We start from the raw sequence: 25259 nt of genomic DNA, 5'->3' as shown, positions 1-25259 counted from the left end.
GAGATTATGTGATGTGATGTAATAAATACTTTAGAAAACACACCTTTATCTAAATACAGCCCATCTTCAGAAAGCACTATTGTCAAAATAACATACCCACATCAGTTGTAGCTGATATTGTTTTTGTCATTATTGGTGTCTTTTTCCAAACTTCTTTCCATGGTCAGTGGTAAACTTCAGCTCCCATGAGATAATTATTATCAAAATATCAATCTAGGGGCTGCAACTGACAATTTTTTTCATTATCGATGAATCTGTCTGGTTCACTGTTTTGGCCATAAAATGACAAAAAATAGTAAAAAAATCCAGTTTTAAAATTCCAGATGTCTTGTTTTGTTTGATCCATAGTCCAAGTCCCACAGATAATCTGTAAACAATCATGTTAGACCATGAAAAGCATTAAATCACCACATCACATTTGAGAAGCTGAAACCAGCTAGTATTTGGCATTTTTTGTGTAAAAAATTATTGAAACGACATCAAAATAGCTGCCAAATAATTTTCTGTCAATTGACTAATCGTTTAATCACCTAATTGTTGCAGAATATCAATCTAACTCTATTACGTATATGTGTATACAACACATTACCTTCTGCATGCCTTGCAGAGCCCGCTGTAAGAAGCTGAGCTGCTGAGAGTGTGTGTTGTCCTCCTTGCTCCTGGCTGGTTGGTTCTTGCCTTGCTCCTGTTTGAACAGCTCCGCCTCGTTCCTGTAGGCATCTAGCTGGCAGCGCAGGGAGTCATTCTCCTCCTTTAAGGCTTCCACTTGGGAAACACCTACAGATACATACAGTACATGAAAACAAACACACATAATGAGATATTATTTGACTGCCTAAGAAAGAGTATTTTCCTGTAGGTAACCAATTCAGGCAGCAACAAGAAACACAAATATATGTCAGATTCAGAAAAGCCAATTAAGGATTGAGAAACGGATTCTAGAAATGACAAATTCTAGTCATATATTCAGAAATGCTAGCAACAACAAAATACCTAATTTATTTCAAGTGTAAGATTTATTGTCACAAAGAGATGCAACTTCTTTGAAGCACTTGTCTACCTCACTTTATGCACATGTCCAGTGACTTTATACTGTAAATGGAATTATCATCCATATTTTTATTATACAAGGAAGCATTAAAAATACCATAAAATGTTTCATTAAGCTGCTGCAAAGTTAATTCTGTTTAATCTCAATAACAGCAAAAGTGTAAAGAAACCTCTAGAGACTTTTAGACAAAGAATCATTCGCCTGCTTTCATATTTCTAAAGCAAATGGAGAGTATGAGAGCCTTTAAGAATTATGTTCCCATGCAGGCACTGAAATACAATCCCTTTTGAAAAATGGCAAAAGTGCCTTTTATCTCTGAATAGGCTTTTGACTTCAATAGGATTCTTCTTTTTCCTATTTTTTTTTTCTTATTAACTTTCCTGGAGAAATTGAATTCACGCTGACCTCAGTGCAATTGAAAGCAGAACAAAGTGGATTTACTGATTTTGATATGAATGCCACCGATAATGTATTCATAAATGCCCCAAATGAGATTATTCAGTTCACTCAGAGAGACATAAAAATGCTAATCATGACTTAAAATCTATCCCAAAATATCAAGGTTACATGGGTCTAATGTGTCATATATAATATGATGGGAAAAGGTTTGGCAAATACAGTGTGTGCAGGATATATGAGTCATATAGGATTAAGAAGCTTATTGTCAGAAGAATAAGAATGTCCCCTCAGTAGTTTATAGCTGTTTTTTCACCACATGAACTTAACCACCAGTAACCTGGAGCTGCCCATACCCTAAACCTATCTATCTGCTAAAGGAAGGAATCATTATGTCTGTATGTCTGTGTGTATGTCCTTCACGTATCTCTTGAACCATTCATTGGATCGACACCACACTTGGTGGGTGCATTGCTGGGGAACAAAGGGATTGCCATGTTGAATTTGGTGCAATTTGGACATGCGATAGCTTAATATTGATAAACTCTGAATAAACCAGTGCTCGATGAGCCATTCCACTCTGTGTGGGGGGGCAGGGCGGAGCTTCAGGGCTCTGCCGACTGACTCCCGCAGGGAGAGAACATCTGAGATGAGGCATGACACGAGTCAGAGAAAAGTGCTCTAAAAAGAGAAAAGTAGACAGCGAAAACAGAGCTTTTAATCAAGAATGGACACTCTTACCCCGTGTCTAATCAGAAAGTGTAGTGATAGCAGCACGTTTAGCAGATCAGCAGCGAGTGACTACACAGGAGGCGTTCAGGTACATTGTTGAGCGTAGGTCACCCGCATTTTGGAAGTGCTCCGAGCCCAGTACACAATGACTGTAGTTACCTGCCTAAAAAGGAGCAAATACTTCCACGGGCAGATCAAAACCAGTTTGTTTCATATGTTCCGAGACCATGGCGAGGAGGTGTTTAGGTACATTGTTGAACATAGGTCAACCATGTTTTGGAAGTGCTCAGAGCCCAATACACAATGACTGTAGTTAAAATCTTTTAATGTGTTCGTACATTCACTGACTGAATGGAAGTAAAATTAATCTTGAGTTTGTGTTGATGTGTAAAGCCTTAGACTCTCAGGAACAAACAGACTGATCATCATCATCTGTGTGCTGTTGGATACGCTTTCACACTGCAGGTATAAAGCTTTTGTCAAGAGCTACCTAAACATTATTACATCTGCTAAAGTCTAAGCTTACCATCTGCTGCTTGAATCAAATCATCTGTTTGGTGACCACACAGTCTTCCCTATCTTCCCTTCCTTCAGTTTGATGGCTTTGATGACGGTGCCCTGCCCTGCACCTGTAGCCTATAAACTAATTCAATTTCAAGTTATATTCTAACTTGAACTTATTTTTGTTCTTCCATGTAGCAGTATATTTTCCTTTCTTAGACCCTCGATAACATCAATAATATTCTTACCGCACTATTCCTGCTTGCTTCTTCCACCACTTTAATATTTGCAACACCTTTTTAGATATTTGGGTTTTTCTTCTTGTGTCTCTTTTCCTTTTCATATGCGTTGTCTTTTATACATGTCTAAAATAGCAGATCAAATATGTGATTGCCAGGGTGTGAATCAAAATCAGCAAAGATACATAGCTTGTATTCATTAAGAGATAAATGTATATTTCATGAAGCCTAGGTTGTTTTATTTTGAAGCCAATTTCCTTAAGAATAAAAGTGAAAAGAGATTCATTCTGTCCAGCATTGCATAAAATTGAACAGTTAAATAGAGGTGTGTAGAGGGGTGTAAAAATATAATTCACATTTCCTGTTATTAATGAAAGAATTTTCATAAGATGTCTACTATTTCATTTAGGATGGATCCAATAGGTAACAATTATAAACTGCATATTAAGATAATGATGGTATAGATAACAAAATTCTTGTGTTGATTTTCTCCCCTATAATTAACGTGAACCATATCAAGAATACAGATACACAATAGCCATACTCACATAACATCATATACTATATACGTTCTTTTGTGTTGAGAAATTTATTAAAAGGACATTTTTCTTCCCCTTCCTGAGCCATGTGTGGAAACATTGTTAAATTACTGACTTATTGAGATAAGAATATGGCACAGTTTGTGTGTGTGTGTATGTGTGTGTGTTGTGATTTCTTCCAGCAGTATGCAGTGAGGCAAGTAAGGGTTGAGGATAGTATTGATTATCAAGTATTATTAACTTGGTGCCCAAAGAAAACCAACAGTTTGGCCAGATTTGTCCAATTTCCCCCACATTTTCTATTTCCCCAGTGAGGATTGTTATCAACAACAGCAGACACATGTACCTGCACGCATGCATGTACACAAATGCTAGAAGAAGAACAAGTTTATTCTCCCATTAATCTGTGTGCTGAGAAAGAAAACCCTCAGCCATAATTTGAGCTTTTTTTCAGCATCTTTGAACTTGTGCATCTGTATGTACACTGTGTATGTGTATATATCTAGCTCCATTTATCAAATCTGACAAAGCATACCCCAATATGACATATTTTTTATTGGAGAAAGCTAATACTAATGCTATTCCCTGTTTAATTCTACAGGGTTTTTTTTGTTGTTGTTGTATATCAGATTTATCTGTGCAGAGATTCTTGGTAGTAATAATAACAAAGCATCCTCCAATATGAAGCCTAAAGGGCGTAACTTTCCTTTAGAAAAGAGATTTCAAAAGATTAGTTCTATTTCCTGTTCCGCACAGCTTATTTATCTCTTATTGTGTTTCCTGTTTCTCATATCAGATTACAGGTTCTTTTGAGTGTTAATGCAGACCCCAGTTCTCTCTCTCTCTCTCTCTCTCTCTCTCTCTGTGTGTGTGTGTGTGTGTGTGTGTGTTGGTGATTTAGGATTCAGTGCTGTTTAATGTGCTCCAGGGGCTCCTTTGTGACTAACAGTTGTAATACAATCTTTGGTAAAGCCAATTTAATTGACCCTCCTTTGTCTGTAACTGTATTAGTCAGAATGTCTTTCAAGAACACATTGTAAGAGGCCTGTACTTTCTTCCGGAGAGAAAATCAAATGCTGGTGTCAAACATTTGCCTTCATTTACCTTTGTGACCACAACAGCAATTTATCAAACTACAAGTTTGAAATACAGATTATGACACATAGAGTGTTTGGCCAATGTATCATACCGTTGTGTGAGCATTTGTTGGATTCACCAAAGTTGTTTTGCTGTCTCTAATCACAGTGATTTCTTATTCTGAAAAATATCACTTTAACAGTCTACTGAAGAGTAAACTGTGTCCAAACTGAATACTATATACTGATTGTAATTGTGGTTTGTGTCATTTACACAGTGTAAACAACAAAATGTGTGTACTTGCTGATGCCAGCACACTAAAATCACTGGATTTTTTGTACAGCATGTTGATGGCCACTATTGTCCTGCAGTTCAATGCACAATCAAATACATGAAGGGTTTAATGACAACTACTAAAAAGTGGCAGAAGGGTGGACAGTGTTGCGATAGCTCAAGTCACAACTAGGCAAACCGAAATATACAGCTTATCATAAACACATTTTTGCTTGCTATTTTATGAGGTTTTAAAATTCAAAATTAGGAGTACTATCTGAATTGCACTACACTGTTCGAAGCTTACTAACTAATGCTGTCTCACTCAAAAATTAAACATTGGAAAAGTTATTTTTGCTGCCACTCAGAGGAATCAATATGCTTATCTAGCACAGCTTTGAATTACTTTGGTTGTAAAGAGTATACGCTCCTTTGTGCCAAAATACTACTGACAGGTACAGTATTGCCTGGTAGGATCACAGTATTCATCTCTATCAGCACCTGCACACTGTTGAGTGTCATCCCAAAAAACTTTACCTGAGTCCTCAGAGTCTTTGTTTTTGGAAGCAGAAGAGTCCTCCATGTCATCATCAGACATTTCCATCTCCTCTTCTCCCCTGATGCCCATAAGCTGCTCATGGTGCATGTTTCTAATATCCTGACAAACACAAGAAAAGCAGCAGATAAATATCTGCACTGTGGATATGCTGTATACTCACTCTACTGGTTGTAAAGCAATACCGCCGACTGTGAGTTGTTCACAGTTCCACCCCTAAACTTCTCAGATGATTCACAAAAAAGCAAAGACTGAAGTTCAAAAAATGAATCCAAATTTGCATAGCAGAACTTCTCCAATAATTATCTCACAACTAGTGATTGAAATTCCGGCTCTTTTTAGTGAGCCAGATCATTTAGCTCCGCTCAGCAATGAGAGCTGGCTCCTTTGACTCCCAAATGGCTCCCAAACGGCTCCCAAACGGTTCCCAAACGGTTCCCAAACGGTTCCCAAACGGTTCCCAAACGGCTCTTCATTTAGTACCACTTCTGGCTTTTGTAATTCAGCCAAATTTAGCAATGTTTTGACATATGACTGGTATGTGTGCACATATATCACTTATATTATTCAATGCAATTATACTAAACTGTATAATTTCCAGAATACCATCATTTTAAATGATTTTCGGTATAAAAACCTTAAATAATGTAAAAGGGTTAGCAAGGCAGCTATAGTCCATCAGAGCTAACCCCACCTCCACACACACACACACACACACACACACACACACACACGATTGGTCGCACATACATAGAGATCAACACAACATTCAGTCAGTGCATGGAGAGTGCATGGCCAAGTAGTGTGATGAAAAGATCATCCTATTATTCTGTCTTGTATTCATTTAAAAAAAAAAGGAAAGTAAAAAGAAATTGGCTCTCAGACATGAGCCCACTCCCATTAATTAAATTGTTAATTTAAAGGAGCCAGCTCATAGAGCCAACTCATTCGTGACTGACACATCACTACTCACAACCGCTCCAATTTATCTATCTAGGTCCGACCTCTAGGTTGGGCACCACCAAACTAAACTATCTAAGCCACCTGTGTATTAAGTTGTTAAACATAACTCCACCTTGAACAGCTTCTACAGTAAAATACTGCTTACACATAAATGCATCAGTATTAATACTATAATGATGTCATATATAACAATGCAGAATGAATACTTTTCCTTTTCATACTTTAGCTGAAAAGTTAACTGATAATTCTTCTGTTCTTTTTCTATTAAGTGGAATTTTGAATGCAAGGCTTTTACTTGTAATTGTGCATTTCAACATTATGGTATTGGTACTTTTACTTAAGGAAAATATCTATATTTCTTCCACTGCTGGGTAGACTTAACATTTTTAGCCCTCCAAGGAGGATAAAATAATGTGAAAATACTTTGACCATCACTCTGGAAACTATTAGTGTGGTACAGCTTGACCTGTACCGAGATAATTTTGTTCTGTCCACCTTCTACCTTACTATTAGTGCCTGGTAAACACACACACACACATATACACACCTACGTGTGCACACAAAACGAGTGTGCACCTGTTTTATTATCAAATTGGAGGGCATAAGGCCTTTCTTCTCTAGTTAATGCAGTGTGAAAGTATATAACAGATAAAAGACAGAGGGATTAAAATAGGCTATTGAGCATGTTAAGGTACTAAAGCTCAAAGAGCACTGTAATCCTTCATGAATCTAACTTCATGCTGTTAACACTGAAAACCCTTTGAATAATATCCCAGAGTGTTTCAAAGTAGTCGTGAATAAAACATTACAGAAAACATTTTTAATGTCCGATTTTTACATACGAGAATTACTACTACTGAAAAATACATTACATTTTCCAACCAAGCTTAAGGGTAGAATAACTACACAAAAGCACAGTGTGCAATAACTGCAATTTTTACAGTGGTTAAGTCTCTACATTTGTTTTCCACAACCATCTACCTTTCAATTTGTCCCCTTCAATTTCCGGTGCCATGTCAAAGGGGAAGAAAAACTGGTGTCCTTTAAGAGACATAACAGGTTTCACTTTACTGAGAGCAGGAAGGGACGTGACATGTCGCCTGAGCCGCTGATTTCCTCTGCAGCAGAAGCCTGTACACTGATACAATGATAAGACTGATTCTCCATGGTTTTCAGCACATAAAGCCATTCCCCAAACTTACAAAAGTTTTTTTTAATTAAAAACCAGAATACCCATTTGAAAAACAGCAATACCTAGTCTAAAACAAGTATGTCCAACATTGAAAACAGTGTGAATACTTAAAAATGATAGATTACAAATGAGCAAGACTAACAAGCTGAACTTTAGCAGGGATTTTTTTTTTACCTTGTTCATCATCTTTCCCCTTTCGTAACACAGCGTAGATGTTTAATATGGAGAACAAAAATAGGTATGCTTTTTCTATTGAAAGAAAACTGCATGCATAAAAGAAATGACAAGTTAACAATAATTGAGAAAGAAAAGAAGAAACACAGAAACAAAGTATGACTTGGTGGATTTTGATTTGCTTCATTTAGGAAACTAAAAAAACACATCAAGTATAGATGTGTGTCCTGTGTTACAATGGAGTTATAGACATATTTCTGCTGTGGTCTGTCTGGTGTACAGATGGTGAGGCAGTTTGCCTTATTACAGATACAGTGATGGAAACAACACCCAGGCTGACTGAGGCACTGAGAATAATTCAGGAGCTGATTTGCACTTACGTTGAACACAAGAGGCTCTACAGCAGCAGCAGTAACAAACCTCGAGATCTGAACGCACACTAACCCTACGAGCTAAAACCTCTGATGCAAAGGCTATTGTCTTTACACTGGAGAGTTAACAACAATGTGTAGAGCTATGGTGCTCCACCTAACAGCAAATCAATATTAGTGGGTCAAGTGTAAAGTGTGATTAATGTATCAACATTCTAATGTGGACAGCTCCCAGTAGCTGTTCTGAATGCTTGTTAATGTCATAGATCTATTTATGGAAAGTTATTAGCATTTTCATAGTTCTGCAGGGGATGGAACAGAATGAACGCTATTCTCTTTTGATACTGTACATGAATATTCACACAAAGAATAGGGCCTCATTGACATTCAACAGAGAAAATGTTTCAGCAACACGCTGTGACAAAGCTTGATTTGCAATAATGTGTGTTTTCAGTGTGTTGATATATCACATTATGCACAGTGTTTTTGTGAGTTGATGAATCTCTTTGTGTGTATGTGTAAAATATCTAAAATCTAAATAAACAGTTCCTGCACTCAAGCATCAGGAGAGTCTCAGCAGATCAAACCAGATCTACATCTAATGCTGCACTCTCCATTGAAAACAGTACAGAATCCATTAAACACAAGTCTTCATCATAATTAGTGTGGCATTTTCTGGCAGTGAACAATAATGAAAAAAAAGGAAAACATTGTCAGTTTCTGAAAAGAATTATGATATTCCTGCTAAAACAAAACATGCAATAATTTTCTATCTATATATGGCCACAAACAGCAAATTATGAGGCAGTTTAGAGCAGCAAGAGAGCATCTAAAAGTTATCTGTCTCCACCTGTATTAATGTACCATCTGTATCAGGATCTGGATAATGACATCTGATCACAGGCCTTTGCATTTACACCTGTTATTAATAATCAATAATTAATACTGAGATCTGACATGGTCTGGCTGATTCTGATTGCAATATTGATTCAGTGTAAGAGATTCAGACACAGCTCACATAGATCATACTAGGTGTAAATGGGGTTACTAAAATTAGAAACTGAGTGAGACAGACTGGAAAAAGTAAATCGGACCAACACATCTGAGAGGTTTAGCTTTGGATTTTGTTTCATTTTTGGATATAGATAATAATATTTGTCATAATGTTCCTGTATTGTTTCAGCTCAACCTTTGTTTCAAACTTATTTTTTCAACTTAAAGTTAATTAGTTTTTATAAGTTGAATAAAAATCAAATCAAAAAGAAACGCTCACAATTTGAGCACATAGCCTACTGCCAAAAAAAGTCCTATAGGAGAATTAAGATACCAACCTCTGCTTGTTTGCACCACATGTCCAAGTTCTTGCGCTGAGCTTTGGAGAAGTGGTCCCATGCCTTTTGTTTTGAAGCAGCGTGGAATACAGACACAATCTGTTCAACTGTGGTGAGGAAGAGATGTGTAGATGTAGAGAAGGGCAAGAGAAAGAGACAGAAAGAGGGCAGGTAGGAAGAAGCAGAAAAGTGAAATTATGAAGTCAGGTGGGGACAAAATAGCTGTCTGTCTATAGTACATTAATGTTTCAGACCTGTGACATTTAGCGATACATACAGTATATTATAATATTGTATGTGTGGTGATGTTGCCACAGAGACAGACACAGAGGATCCCATTGAAACTAGCTTAAGTACATTTTTACAATCTCAAAAACTGACTGCATGACATAAATTCCATCAATCTCATACTCATAATATATATTTTCCTCATCCTGTCTAGATCAGGTTTGGTATGGCCTTTTAATTATGTTATTACAACAAGTTCCTGCCTACCAAAGAGTCTTCTTTCAGATATGTAGGACCAAAAATTCTTGACTGTGAAGAAACTGCATCCAGGATTCTTTTGGTTTCTTCAAAGTTCAATGATATTGCATAATTTACAGAGGAGTGGCAACCAGCATGTTTCACAATAGTGTAGTCATATGTTTCATACCATTTATTGATATAAAGATTTGTGATTGTCCTGACCTATTAAGCTGCACACACCAGTAATTTACACTCTGTCCAACAGATTTCTATACCGCACTTATTATCTTAAAAATATGTCCTTATTGAAGAAGTGGTTGTTTTCTAATGTAATTGATTCTAATATTGGAGCTAATGGGAGTTCCTTATTTGCTTAGGGAATATAAAAAGGGCTAAAAAAAAAAAAAAAAAAGGCTGCTCTCCTCTTTAATTGTAATTGGATGTTTCAGATTATCCACCATACTCTGGGATTCCACCGTTTTAAATATATGAATAGCATTACTGATTGAAAATCACATACAGTATATTTTTAAATATCTTGTACTGCAATCCAATGGGACCATCATCAAGAAAACACTTGACATTTTCCATTACTAATTACAAATTTGCAGTACATAGAGAGGTATTCCCTGTGGTGGCATAAAATTGAAATTGCAACGTTGTTCTTTCAGTATAAATTGTATTAAAGCTTAACGAGTTTTTGGCACTGGCAAGGGGAAGGTTGAGTCAAAATCTGATGAAAAGTAAAATCTATTTCATTATGTTTATCATCTTTCCATAAGAAAAGGACAAAACTGTTAGCCAAAGAGACAACATTCCCTGTGTGAAATTAAGCAATAGGGTTTATAAAAAATCTGGCTGTAATTCTGAGACATTACAGTACTGACTAAACCAAATTTTCATACAGTGCATATAGTGGTATTTAAAATCAACCAAAATGTGTGTTTTAGTTGGGTGCTGTGCATGTAAAGTCTCAATGTAATCTCTCTGTAAGACTACTTTAAATCTACCAAACTACCAGCCACTTTATTAGGTACACCTTGCTAGTACCGGGTTGGACCCCCTTTTGCCTTAAGAACTGCACATCCATGCAAATTTCCCACTCCACAACATCCCAAAGGTGCTCTATTGCATTGAGATCTGGTGACTGTGGAGGCCATTTGAGTACAGTGAACTCATTGTCATGTTCAAGAAACCAGTTTCAGATGATTTGAGCTTTGTGACATGGCTTGTTATCCTGCTGGAAGTAGCCATTAGAAGTTACACTGTGGTCATAAAGGGATGGACATGGTCAGCAACAATACTCAGGCAGGCTGAGGCATTTAAACGATGACCAACTGGTACCAAGGGGCCCAATGTGTGCTAAGAAATAATATCCCCCACATCATTACACCACCACAACCAGCCTGAACCGTTGATACAAGGCAGGATGGATCCATGCCTTCATGTTGTTTAAGCCAAATTCTGACCCTACCATCTGAATATCGCAGCAGAAATTGAGACTCATCAGACCGGGCAACGTTTTCCCAACCTTCTGTTGTCTAATTTTAGTGAGCTCATGCCAAATGTAGCCTCAGTTTCATGTTCTCAGCTGACAGGAGTGGCACCCGGTGTGGTCTTCTGCTGCTGTAGCCCATCTGTTCCAAGGTTTGACGTGTTGTGCATTCAGAGATGCTCTTCTGCATACCTCAGTTGTAACGCGTGTTTATTTGAGTTACTGTTCCTTTTCTATCAGTTCTAACCAGTCTGGCCATTTTCCTCCCACCTCTGCCATCGACAAGGCATTTTTGCCCTGAGAACTGCAGCTCACTGGATATTTTCTCTTTTTCGGACCATTGTCTGTAAACCCTAAAGATGGTTGTGCGTGAAAATTCCAGTAGATCAGCAATTTCTGAAATGCTCAGACCAGCCCGTCTGGCACCAACAACCATTCCACATTCAAAGTCACTTGAAGTGAGAGTCACTCTGATGCTTGGTTTGAACTTCAGCAGATTGTCTTGACCATGTCCAAATGCCTAAATGCATTGAGTTGCTGCCACATGATTGGCTGATTAGATATTTGTGTTAACGAGCAGGTGTACATAATAAAGTGGCCGGTGAGTGTATATTTGATTTGCATTCAAGTGTCTGATTGGCAGTGTTGTCATAAAAGACAACAAACAGCCCACACTAATTGTTATTTGTTACTATGCATTTTTGTCAAATCTGGTTTACCATAATGTGGCTCACAGTAGAGAGACAGGAGAAAACACGAGGGAGGACACAAATGCAACTGAGATCAGACATATCACATCATAAGACATTATTGTAGATAATTTAGACAGAAATATATTCAACATACTGTATATAGCTTTTGATATTGATAATCATAATATCATTTACATAACAGTGTTTTCATTATAAAGTCCTTTTTAAGAAAGCCTAATGACAAAGCAGTGAGAACAGAAGAAAAAAAAGACATTTTCTTTTTGTAGATATTCTATTTGGCAGCTAACTCATTTTGAGTCATCATGTTAGCAATCTTTAATCTACTCACCTGTAGCAGATGCCTGCGATGGCTGTCTAGACCAGCAGGCAGTCATTTAGAATCATAAATACTTCAGCATTCATAAATTGCCAAGATAAACTTTGTGATGACCCCTGTGGTTTAGGCTTGGGTTGGCTGTATGACTGACCTTTCTGCTCTGTTTTGCAGGTGGGTCATTAGTGTAACTGGGAACACCTCAGTGCCCCTGTATTCCCAGGTTATAAAAGTTCTGGCTGCAGTTAACCTCTCCCTCTGCTCCTCCCCACAGGCACCCGTTTTGGTTTGATTATGCTGCCTTAGTTTCTTTTTCTGCACCTTACAACATGCACACACATCGTACACTCATGCACACCTTACACCACTGACACTACTGATATCAACACCCCATGCTTTAAATATTTAGTTCACTCTTTAATTCATTCAATCTGGTTTAATAAACTTTCTTTTGTTAAAACCTCTACATTGGTGTGTCTTCCTATTTGTTGTGGCCTAAGACCTGGGTCATGACATTTTTTATTTAATAGTTTTTGCTGACTGGCTGCCTTCCTTCTCTGAGGAGGCCATCATGGTACTTTGTAGGCTATTTTATTAGACTATACAAGTGTATGTGAATGTGTATCAGTATTATTGATACATTTATTCCCAGAATACTTTATTTTCATTGATCAATGGAAAATGGGGAGACAGAGCAACATTGTGACTGCAGTTTATGTGTGCACAGTATTTGCAATCTATATTTGCAGTCCATGGCATGCACCCTTGAGTGTGGTGGTCTAACAAGATAAAACATGTATCAAAACAAAAGTTTGTATGATCTTGTATTTATGTTCCATGTGCTATAATGTGTGAACATAAATAAAAGTATCAAATTGTGTGTTTATATATGAACACATGCATTTATCAGTATAAGTAGGCACTCCATCTATGTGGTATTTGTAAGAATGTCTTTATCATTTGTTAATTATGCTTTTGTTGTAGGATTCTGCTCATGCAGCACTGCTGCAGGGTTTAATATCCTTTTAAGGATACATTAAATATATGATATTCCAGCACTGCCATTAGTAGAATTAATGATAAGGCCACAAGGTCAGATCAGAAATCAAATGATGGCAAGTTTGAGAAGTACTACAGTGTCTATGTATCTATAAAACGTCATGTTTACAGCGTCAATATGATGATGGACAAACTGAAAATTTTGATGTTAATAGAAGGGGGTTGTTATACTAGTAGAATCAATATAACCAAATATGAATTTAATAAATCTTAGGTTTACTTAAAGTCCAAAGGCAGATCAACCAGTTGGTTGAAATGAATGAATCAAAACATCATATTTTTCACTGTGTACAAATTCTGGACCTAATCCACAGCAAATAAATTAACATGGATGGTTAGAGAACACAAGGAGGATTTATTTAGGAATATGTTATAAATTAGAATTGCCAAAACTATTTTAGAGTGACTGTAAGTTGGTTGTAAGAGGCCAGAAAACATTCTGTCAGCTGGAAGAGATAATTCAATTTAAGGATTTTAAGTGGTTGAACATTGGCAGAAAAAAACAAAAATCCATCTGCAACAAATTGAACCAATTGCAGATTCCCCATGTATTTATACTGTCGCCCAATCCTACTGGTGGGAGCCAGATGGAGGCATAAAAGCCAAACCCACTATGGAGCACTTTCTCTTCCAAAGCAGAAGGATGGCAGGAAAACTCTAACAACATAGCGGGATGATGCTTTAAGCAGGCTTTTTTCCTCTTCCTCTCTGGAAGCACTGAGTGGTGAAACAATCCCACTGGTGAGAGTGAACACCCTTGAGATCTCCCCTGTGTTTTTGATGGAAAGCAGTCATGCCTAGCAAGACATGTCAGAAACTGGCTATGGTTAGGGCCACGCCACAGGCCATGGTAGTAGCTACACTCCTGGTCAGGTTTTTTTTTTCATTTTCACTGCTAAAAGGGACACAGTCATAAGGTCTCGTATTCCCTGAACAGTTAACAGAAACAGGTGCAGAATAGGCAGTCAGCACTTCATCAAGTGGGGGAATCACTAGGCAACAGAGGCAGGTCTGGAACAACCTAATAGGGGTGCCAATATACTGTATACTGAAAAACTCCTCAACTAGTAAATACTTGTTTGTCATGATTTTGGGGCAGGAAATCTTATCAGATAACTATGTAATGTCGAAAAATTCACCTGTCAAGTTTGTTTATGTTCATGTATGTGGTGCATAACATTGTTACATTTTAAGGAGGGTGTGCAGAATCTGCTCAAGTCTGCACTGCAGGGTGCAATGTAGCCCCACCCTTACACAGAGCACTACTGTATAAATCACACAATACTTTTGGAAAGCTACAGAAACGGTTGGATGCAGCTCCTGCTTCATAAGTGAAGGAGTTTCAGATGCGTGTTGTTTGACTATTCAAGAAGCACTTCTGTTAGAGCATACTGCACAATTTCTTGTGTTTTAAAAGCATATTGAATACCAGGAACAGATATTTTGGGGGTGTATTTTACTCTTTGTAATACTTACTGTGTGCAACACTATTATCTTTATTTTGTACATGTATTTTCTGAACAGGGACCCAAAAATTCCTGGAAACCATTGATTGCATGGGAGCAGGGAGTAGTTATTGGATTTGCTGCTAGGTAGCAGGTAGCGTATGCGTACAGCTTAGTGAAACTGAAATTGGAGCTGAAAGGGAGAAGAATCTCCACTGTCGAAGAAATCCAGGAAGAATCACAGGAGACTCTGGACATGGTGACAAAAGACGACTACAGGAATGAGAGAAACACTGGGTCAAGTACATTGTATCCCAAGGAGAGTACTTTGAAGGGACTTAGAAAGGTACTAGTGAAAGATTTATGACAATGCCGTGAACTTTTGAGTCTCCCCTCGTATATAAGCAGAAGGAAAACCGAAGCATTCCTTCTTTCTTCGCTTCAAAGACTTCAGTGGAGAAGTGACATAAACAAACAAGAAAAGCTAGTTTTGCTATATACATGCAGAAAAAAAACAATAGCAAATAAAATACTCTATTTAATTTTACTTTCATGTCAATAATCAATAAATAAAGGCATTTATATACATACACAAGTGAATTTCATGCTTCAAAGACGAGCTGCTTAAGGAAAAATAGTGCTGGTGCGTTAAGATAGCACAGCGGAGAAGGGAGCAACACATGAGCCTCGGGCCCTCGGTTCACACATCAGGTGGACAAAGGCAGCATCGTCTTCAGCAGCTCTGATAAAGCTGGAGCTCAAACCAGCAGCGTCGATCGGCCATGAGGGGTGAGATAAATTTCTCAATTGAGGAGGTATTTTTCCTCTATCCTCTATTGAATCACCTTGACCAAAGTGTGTCTGTCTCGTTCTAGCTGTCTCACTCATGCCAATCTATTTTCTTGGGCATGCTTTACCTCTAAATTGTTAATGTCTACTGTGCGAACAAAAAGATGTGTGGACTGCCCGTTCAACTGGCAGACACAACCAGAAAATCCCGTGAAACCTTCACACTGTCAGTGTGTAGTAGCAATTTTACCGGATCCCATGCTTTGTTGCTATGGCATTCAGTAAATTGACTAATTAAAAAAAATCAAAACAGGGATAATATCCAGAGTTTTTCAATGAGGGTAATTCTATTCAGGGTGACAGAAGTGAATGCATATAATAATGTGTCCTTGAATGGCAGTCTGAGGCTCTGACAAAAGTAGAGCCTTGTGAATATGGATGTCTTTTGTTCACAGGTGTGGTGTGTAAAACTGCCTCGTGGGAGACCAATCCCGGTGTTGACATTTGCATGGGTGGAACCACAGTGAGCGAAAGACAAACTCATGAATAGAAATAAGTGTTTGTATGGATTACTGTGTTGGATGTGGATGGCCTTTAATGAGAGACAATCACAGACAGAAAGACCGGAGTGAGAAAGACAGTGAGTGAGAGAGACTGACGGAGAGAAATGGAGACATACAATGTAGGAGAGGCAAAGAAAGAGAATGTCCTGGGAGGTTGTAACCCAATTCAATCTGCCCTTTCAAAGCCAATACAACGTACACAAGTATCAATATTAGCAACCTCATAAATATGCATCAAACAAAAGGACAGCAAAGTGACGGCCTAATCTCAGGTGACGGATCTTCATTACTGTTGTTTTTTGCCATTCAGCTAAGCATTCATAGTTTGTTTTGCCCTTATTTCAACAATTGTCTCTTGTTATATGCCAAATTTATGTCCAAAACATAACTTTTGAATGTTTTTATATCAAAATACCTGTTTTTTCTCTTCTGTAAAATGTTTTCATATGTCTGATGACTCATCTCGAATTATATTTGCATATTCATAGATTCTGGATTTTTAATGAGGGTGAAGGAGTCTATGCCATTATTAGGATTTTTAAAATTGGTAATTATGTCTTAATACATGTCTGGAGGGGATCTTTAACTTAATTCCTCACACTGATCAAAGAAATATGTTGATTTAGGAGTTTTTATTCCAAGCTCTCCAGCTGTGTTGATCTCTGTCACGCTTGTCACCATTTTTCTAACACTATCTTTGATGACATAGCTAAATAACTAGCTAGCTATGTAGGAAGATGATGTCCCCACTCTTAAACCCACCTACTAAGGCAAACAGTTGTCAGTAGGCACAACACTAGATCTACAGTATATGAATCCCTGAACAAATCTGAAACATCGACAGCAATTCCTAAATCTGGAACAAGGCCATGTAAACATGGTTACTATAACAAATTCATGATACATAAATGATAAATGCATTTTATTTCTGTAACAATGTGAAAGGGAGTCAAACTTGGGTAGCAGTAGTAAAAGTAGAACAATAGTATTGCAGTCCATTTATTCCTGTGTGCTTGAATAGAAATAACCCATCTTACCTCTGTTATCACAAGGAGCGAAGAGGAGAGAATCTGTTTCAAGTTTATTTCTGTCTTACAGTGAGCCTTTACAATTTCACTTGCTCCTACATCTTATGTGTCTTTAAATAAATCTATTTTCATCATTATTGTGTATCAAATGATGTGCATGTGTTTATATGTGTGTGAGTGAGAGAGAGAGAGAGAGAGAGAGGGAAAGAGAGAAAGACCTTGTGTGTGTTGGTAAGTGTATGTGTGAAGAGCGCATTTATGTCATGGTATTTCTCTCTGGGTATTTCAGCATTTGATATGCCGTGTATAGAGCGGTGACCTGTGATAAAACGGCAGCCTGCAGTGTGTCATGGGAATTACTGTAGCGTGGCGTGGTCGATTGAACCTGTTACCCAAGTATAGCGCTAACTGAATGATAAATTCTGTATGATGGAGTGCTATTCTCATGGGGCTGTGACATAAAATAAATTGTTTACTGAGTGCACGTATGCATGATCAGGAGAGACACGCAAAACAGCCTACAAGCTGCTTAACCTGTAAATTCCCTGGTAATATCCTGTTTCCATGACTGGCGTCGAGGGGCCACAGCCAATTTCCCATGTTAAGACACAATTTGCCAACCAAGAACCTAGTAGGTTTTTGGTCAAGACTTCGTCATGGGTCAAGTGAACAGAAAAGAACAGAAGGAGCAGCATTTCTGGATACAGTGTACAAATGGTTATTGTGTTATAGCCAGCAAGGCTTTCTGGAGTTAGAAAAGAGATAAAGTAAAACGAAACCGTATCAAACATCAGAGAGGAAAAATTAGCGAGAATATAAACCGTGTACCCTCTGAATGTACTATATATATGTGGTGTTTAAAGGGGACATATCATGCTTTTTGAGAATTTTCCGTTATTTTTTATGATTTCATGATATCAGACATCTGTGTTAAACATGGTCAAAAGTCTGAAACTTGAGGTGAATGTCTGTAAAAATACTACCTGAAAGTCAAAAGCCCAGGCTTCAGCCTGCTCTGAACGATTCATTTGCAAAGTTACCTCTAATTTCTCTTTGTGATGATGTCTGATTGTTCATGCATGCCTACAAATGGCCATATCCTTTGTTGCTAAGGTTGTTCAATGTATTGTTCACATTGTCCACCCGCATATTTTGGATCAGATTTGATCAGAGAACAGAGTGGGCTCATCTGAAAAGGGGCCTTGAAGACACTGGAGCTAAAACAGCCCGTTTCAGGCAGATGCTAAGCTGCTAACTAAGGGGCTGCATAAAGAATATAAGATAAATAAAGAGTTTTTAAAACTGTTAATCATGCAAATATATACCAATAGAGCCCCAGAATATAAATATACTGTAGACCTGGAAATGTGCATAATACATCCCCTTTCACATGTTACACTCCAGAGAGGCATTCAATGTGGTAATTAATTTATGTCAAGTACACTTGACATACAGTGTGTCAGACACTGTGGTCAAAGCTTTTATGACACTTTTCCTGAGTTCCCTCCTTTACACTTTTATTTGGCCCTCAAATGGCTCAGCTTACTCAAATCAATGAATGTTAAGTATATCACCAGTCATTTCAGTGTGATTTTTTACGAGTATTTTATGAGTATTTCTTTTAGTGTTATGCAGCCACAGTGGTGTAATAATTGTATTTCCTCTTGTGGTACATTGCCATCCTTTTTGTGTTTTGATGGATTTGAAAATGAAGTATTTGCTATTTTCTTAATCACAACTCAATTACTGTATCTCCTAGCACTCATCAATCAGTCAAACAACTGCTCTCTTGCAGCTGTAATGTCAAGTAATGTGGAGAGAGGGGGTATGATGTGAATATAAGGGCTGCATTGGCCTGTTTATGGTGTGTCACATTTTAAAATGTAAGTTACATGAAAACACTCTTTAAAAAGACCAGCACATCATATATGTTCAAGAAGTTATATTATACGTGTATTATAGTGCAATAAACTGAGACAAAACTTTGAAGACTCACATTGAACCAGTATGCCGGTCATCGCGGTCTTGAACTTGTCTTGGGCCTCTTCCATCTCCTTCTCATGCTGACTCTTTTCACTCATCAACCGGCGGATGTGGCTGTTGGAGGACTGGATCATGGAGTAGAAGTTGTTGGCATTTCTGCGGTTGACGTCACCTCGTTCCAACCAGGTCAAGAGCACACGCACAGCATCTGCAAACTTATTGTCATCTTGGGAAATATAAAAGAGAAGAGGTGAAGAAAGCAAGAGTCAGAGTCAATATGAGCATAGCAAGATAAAGAGCAAATTTCCTTCAGTACTGTTTCACTGTCAGAAGAATTAGTGTGAAGGAAAAAGGCATCTACATAAGAAAGGTTTTAAAAAGTGCTGTCTTTACAAACTCTCAGTCATTTGACCAAAACAGGAGGAAAATAGAGAGTGAAAGGAGGGAAAGAAGACAAGAGAAATGAGGCCAAAATCGATACCATGGAAGTACAATAACATAACAGCCTCTGCCAACAAAGTTTCTCTAGCCAAGAGGGGACAGAAGAAAAGAGTTAGGGTCACCATGAGCAAGGAAAGCTGCCTCTGCAAATTTACTCCACATCCTTTTGATGGTCAGGAACAGGAGTGTTTCACAATGTACACATAGTGGAAATGTTATCAAAGCTTGTCATAGCTTTGGATTTTCCTAATTTCCTAAAAGGAGGCAAAAATCATCTCAACTTTAGCTTCAAATTTAAGTTAAATATAAATGTAAATTTCTGTATCTATATAAAGCTGCAGTTCCGTTTTATTTATGTTGTTGCATTATTCTACTGTTTGCACAAGCTGTATTAGCAACATCTAGAAAATTGTAAGCGGGGTTGTCTGCAGGTCACCAGGAGGAGTGCTGGGGAAGAAAGAATGAGGACATGAAGATAATGAGATGAAAGGAACTCCCAAGAACACATTTTCATCTTGGGATAGAAAGAACAGAACAAATTAAATAAATGTGCAGCATGACTGAGGATAAAAATGATCATATATATATACATATATGCTGAATATAAGAGAGCAGGAGGTTGAATAAGATAAGAACAGTTTGGGGTAAAATCAGTCAGCTCCAGTCTTTCCTATAAATATCTTCGGTAAACAACCCTTGCCAAATGTCTCTGGTGTCTACAGAAAAGGTGAGCACCATGTTATATAGCCACTGTTTACAAAGCCCAAGTTGTTTAGCAGTACTCCCGCTTTGTCTAGTGAATAATCAGATGATGTCAAGAGACTTTATTGATTTCTATTGTTGTTATTCCGCTGTGGTTGTCCTGTCCTCTGCTGTCTTGCTGTGTGCTTACAAGTCAGAAGAGCATAGGATGGAATATGTTCCCACACACAGACATCAGTTCACAACAAACTCCCTCAGACCTCCACACACACACACACATACAGACACACTTACACACACACACACACAAACAAATAGTAGTGCACATGCATCATGTACACACACATAAACATTACTTAGCATCTTTACAGACTGTGCAGCTGGAGAGGTTTATATTTATTTAAGCCCAGTCCTGCAGATGCTCTCAATTTCTCGCTGTCACTCTCTCTCTCACACACACACACACACACACACACATACTCTCATATATTCAGACACACACATAAACACACAGTGGGGTCCGTCAGATGGCTTGCATGAATGATGATCTATCACAGCTACATATATTGAATCAAGGTGTTATCTCATGAATCCCTGAAGTGTTCTTGTTTGTTTACAGGCAGACTCTGGTCCCATACATTACCCCCTGCAGTGACATTATTAATAGACAATCTGGAGGAATATTAGTGGTATTCAATCACTGACAATGGCCTGAGGCCAGAGAGATTCAGATTCTCATTTAATGGGTTTAGCTGAGGCATTACCTGAACATACATAAATTCACATATAACAATGTATTACCTTGGTTTATCAGAATAAATACACGATTAGCATCTAAGGCTTTCTCTGTTTCTTTGTTTTTTTCTTTAATCAGAGCTATTCTGAGAAATACCACATGGGATCGTTATTTTAAACATGCAGAAAAATATCCAGGACATACTGTTACAATTTTCCCAGATAAAAGCATACTATTTCGCTGTCAAGTGTCATTTGGTGAATACAGTCAACCTCAAGATGCCCTGAGAGCAGCTGTAAGAAAAAAAAGGCATTTAGGAAAAAATTTGAAATCCTCCACTGGTTTCCTACAGTTAGTTTTTCTCCTAATTAAACAAACAAATTAATGTTGGTAAAATCACTGAAAAATGGATGAAACTGAGGTTAAAAAAAAAAAAAAATCAACCTTTCCTCCACAAACTATCCAAATAGATAAGAATGGTGGTTGTGAAGTGGTCAATTAGCAGCTATTTTAATTAAAAGGGCAAGATATTTATCTTCCATTTAGTTTTACACTTTTGTTATATGATTTGTTTTGGTTGTATATTTGCAGGGCACATTTGTAAATGAGTATGTTGCTCTGAGTAAATAAAGGTTATCTATATCTTATCTGTCTATCTACCCAAACATAACCAACACTTCAGATCGAGTGCCTTCCTAGCTTGGATGTTAAAAGTAAAGAGATGTGGCTAAGGACAGGAAAGTCACTAAGGATCAACAAGGAATCTACTGCCTGAGATGTTTAATTGCATTAAGAATCCATAAGACTCTCCTCCTTATATGTACTTTGAACACTGATCAGAACTATACTAAACCATAAAAAGCATTTTTATATTTCAAATTATTGTACAACTTCTTGCAGTCAAGAAAAAAAAAAAGATTAACACGTATCAAGTCACTTTGAATTCCCAGTCGGAAGCAGAAGTGAAAGGCACTCACATAAGAAAAAGTCTCTATACACTAAAAGAACACTTTATGAAATGTCAAGTGTGTTCAGATTACCGTCTGTAAGGCTCTCGATACATTCAAAATCAGCATATTTTAAAGAGCATATTTTCATCCAACCGGTAAAGATTAAAGTTATTTCAATTATAGCTGAAATGATGATTAATGGGTGATCAACAAAATTTTAATCCGTAACAATGTTGATAATTAATTTATAATTTAAGTTATTTATCAAGCAACTATGAGTCTACTGCAATGCTATAATAATAATAATAATAATAATAATAATAATAATAATTTATATAGAACTTTTAAAAACAGAGTTTACAAAGTGCTTAGACAGACAAAGCAAAGGCAGTACAATACAGAAGCAAAGGCGCATAAAAGCAAGTCTGTAGAAATGAGTTTGATTCTGCAAGCATTATCTCCTCAGGCAGGTTGTTCGAAAGCCGAGGGGCCCTAATGGCAAAAGCACAGCCACCTTTAGATTTAAACCTTGACTTTGGAACAGCCAGAAGGGCAACACCCGAGGACCTAAGGCTGGAGGCTGGCTCATACGTCAGCATTTCTGTTATGTAGCTTGGAGCAAGTAAAATCAGTAAAATCTTAAAATCAATTCTAAAACGAACAGGTAGCCAATGGAGAGAAGCCAGGATTGGGGTGATGTGATGTCATCTGTTAAAACCTGTAAGACCAGTGAGATGCTAATGCTAGTGTCTCTGTGTGACTGTACTCACTCAAAACTCATTCAATATCAACTTATAGTGACGCTGGAGAAAGAGGGCTTGAACAAAGCCATTAGGATTCATCATCCAAATTTCACATCAATCTATCCCAGTGCCGCTGCTACATACACACGCATCATGAGCTGCACGTAGGGCACCAAGTGCCAGAGGGGGCACCAAACAGCACCTCGGTAAAGTTGCAAATAGACAGATTCAAACTTCCTGGATCAATAACTCATAAGTGAAACATTGTTAAAACACCAACAATGACCTCTTTCCTACCACGCCCTCCAAATAACACTGTTCTCTATGTTCAGCCGGCTGTGAGAGCAACCAGCAACCATCTATCTATCTAATAGTTGTTGAGATATTTCAGTCTGGACCAAAGTGACCGCCAGTGACTTACATGGCAAATAAAAGTGGCAGACTTTTACTGGTTCCAACTTCTCAAATAGGAGGATTTGCTGCCTTTCCTTGCTTTACTCACTACTCACATCATAGTTGAGTAGTGAGTAGTTGCTCTTTCATGTTTTTGTCTAGTTGGCAACCCTTATCACCTGCTCTAGGTACAAGTGTATGTATACATGTTTCATGTTTGTCTACCAACCTTTGATCTTGTCTCCCAGCTCACAGCACTCATGCTCCGAATAGTGGATGATGGGAGGAGGCGAGGGTGGCCTGAGGCGATCTGCCTCCATCTTGCGCCGGTGCCGCTCCTCTCTGGCCAGCATGCGCTGCCGACACTCCCACTCATAGAAGTCATCTCTGGCCTGGGCGAAGTCCACGTGGAGATGACCAGAGTCTTTTTTGTCTGTGCTGGAGCCCAAATGGATGCGGTAACCTGGGGAGACGAAGGAGAGGTTTGACGAAAGAAGGAAGAAATTGGGAAAAAGAGGAAAGTGGAGAGAAACTGATGGGCTGTAGAGACGCAGGAAAAACAGAGGACACAGAAGAGAGCAGAGACATTCTATTGATTGAATGAGAGTGACAACACAGTGAAATATCAATTTCTATTGATATTGATATAGAACACCTTCTTTGATCCAAATGTACAGTAGAAAGACAGCGATAAACACAGACAGAACAAGATACCCCCCAACACACACACAGGTATGTGACAAGGTTAAACTGACCAACTTGTCCTAGTTTTCCTCTAGATAGGAGGGAACACACTTATCTACGTCTTCTTTGTTCTCTTTGTGCGTCCTGAGGTTTGTAGACAAAACTGAGACAAAAACTGAGCAAGTCACTTGAGCTTTTTCCTCTGTATGTACAAGAGTGTGAGTACTAATTACAGTGATAGCCCTGGATCACCCCACAGCCTCTCACCTGACACTCAAAGTGCATTGTACATTGTCTGTTTGTGGGTGTAAAGTGTAATCATACTTGTTTTGTTAATTGATTGGTCTGAATGATCTGTGAAAGGCTGAGCTGTTTACATTACAGTGTGCAATCATAAACCAGGAAATAAATTCAGAGAGTTTGTTCACGCTGCTTAAGGCTCTTGGTTTGCTTCAATATTTCATAAGGGGAGACCTCAGTGCACCAAGGCTACTGTAATGTGTATCTGTGTGTGAATGTGTGTGTGTGCATCTGTATACATGTATGTGTGTTTGGAGGAAGAGCCCGCAGTGTACAGAAAGTCATATCTATGGGGAAGCTACACAGGTCTGTCATCTGGCTAATATATGGACTTATAGCTCCAGTCTCACTGTAGGGAAGAGGTGGTTGAAATCACACACACACACACACACACACACACACACACACACACACACACACAATAATGCATTAAATAATGCAGAACGTATTATTGCAGTGCCTGGTGTTTTAAATGAGCTTTGTGAAGCGGGAATATACGGCCAGCAATTCACATAGAGAGATTTAAGGCATCTGTGCAGGAGAAGCTGCTGGAAGGAGATAAAATAAAAAAAATCATAAGCTGGTGTCACATGACGAGCAGAAGGACCTCTTCTTCCCCAAGCAGCAGTTCAAGCAGCATCTCATTGGTCAAAGGAATTTCAGTGTGAGCAAATTCATTTGTACAGTAGTGCGAGCCTATAAGAGCGACTAATATTCATGTAAAAATTGATAATTACAGCTGACACTGTAAGTTAAGGGGCACAGAGCTAATTGAATTACCAAATAACAGAAATTGTTAGACTACTTGTATAGCTTGTGTAGCAAAGTAAATATTTACTTAAGATATAGTATATTTTGCATAAAATAACATAACACAAGATAAGTCTATTGATAATGTAATGTAATGTAAAATACACACTCCAATCATGTTGTTGTAGGCCTCCTTTTGCAGCAGTGAAGCATTTTTTTATTCAACATAATGGTGTATTCAGACTGAGAGAGAAGCAAATATTAGAGATGGAGAAAATGCATATGCAAAGATGTGAGTGAAGCAAACAG

The 25259-nt window shown here is 38.0% G+C and overlaps 1 protein-coding gene across 9 annotated transcripts in view; it reads right to left on the bottom strand.

Annotated features, from left to right (window-relative positions):
• LOC122989911 (ecto-NOX disulfide-thiol exchanger 2-like) overlaps window positions 1-25259 on the bottom strand; it is a 196242-nt gene that overhangs the window by 24308 nt on the left and 146675 nt on the right. For all 9 annotated transcript variants that reach the window (XM_044362944.1, XM_044362945.1, XM_044362946.1 and 6 more), the window contains 5 exons: window positions 23446-23679; window positions 19265-19477; window positions 9396-9502; window positions 5346-5466; window positions 590-777 (listed from right to left, as the gene is read on the bottom strand). In XM_044362944.1, coding sequence (XP_044218879.1) covers window positions 590-777; window positions 5346-5466; window positions 9396-9502; window positions 19265-19477; window positions 23446-23679 — 863 coding nt within the window. The remainder of the gene's footprint in view (window positions 1-589; window positions 778-5345; window positions 5467-9395; window positions 9503-19264; window positions 19478-23445; window positions 23680-25259) is intronic.

Source organism: Thunnus albacares, chromosome 10 (genome assembly GCF_914725855.1).
Source record: "Thunnus albacares chromosome 10, fThuAlb1.1, whole genome shotgun sequence".
NCBI lineage: Eukaryota > Metazoa > Chordata > Actinopteri > Scombriformes > Scombridae > Thunnus > Thunnus albacares.
This window is presented reverse-complemented; position numbering and strand designations above follow the sequence as displayed.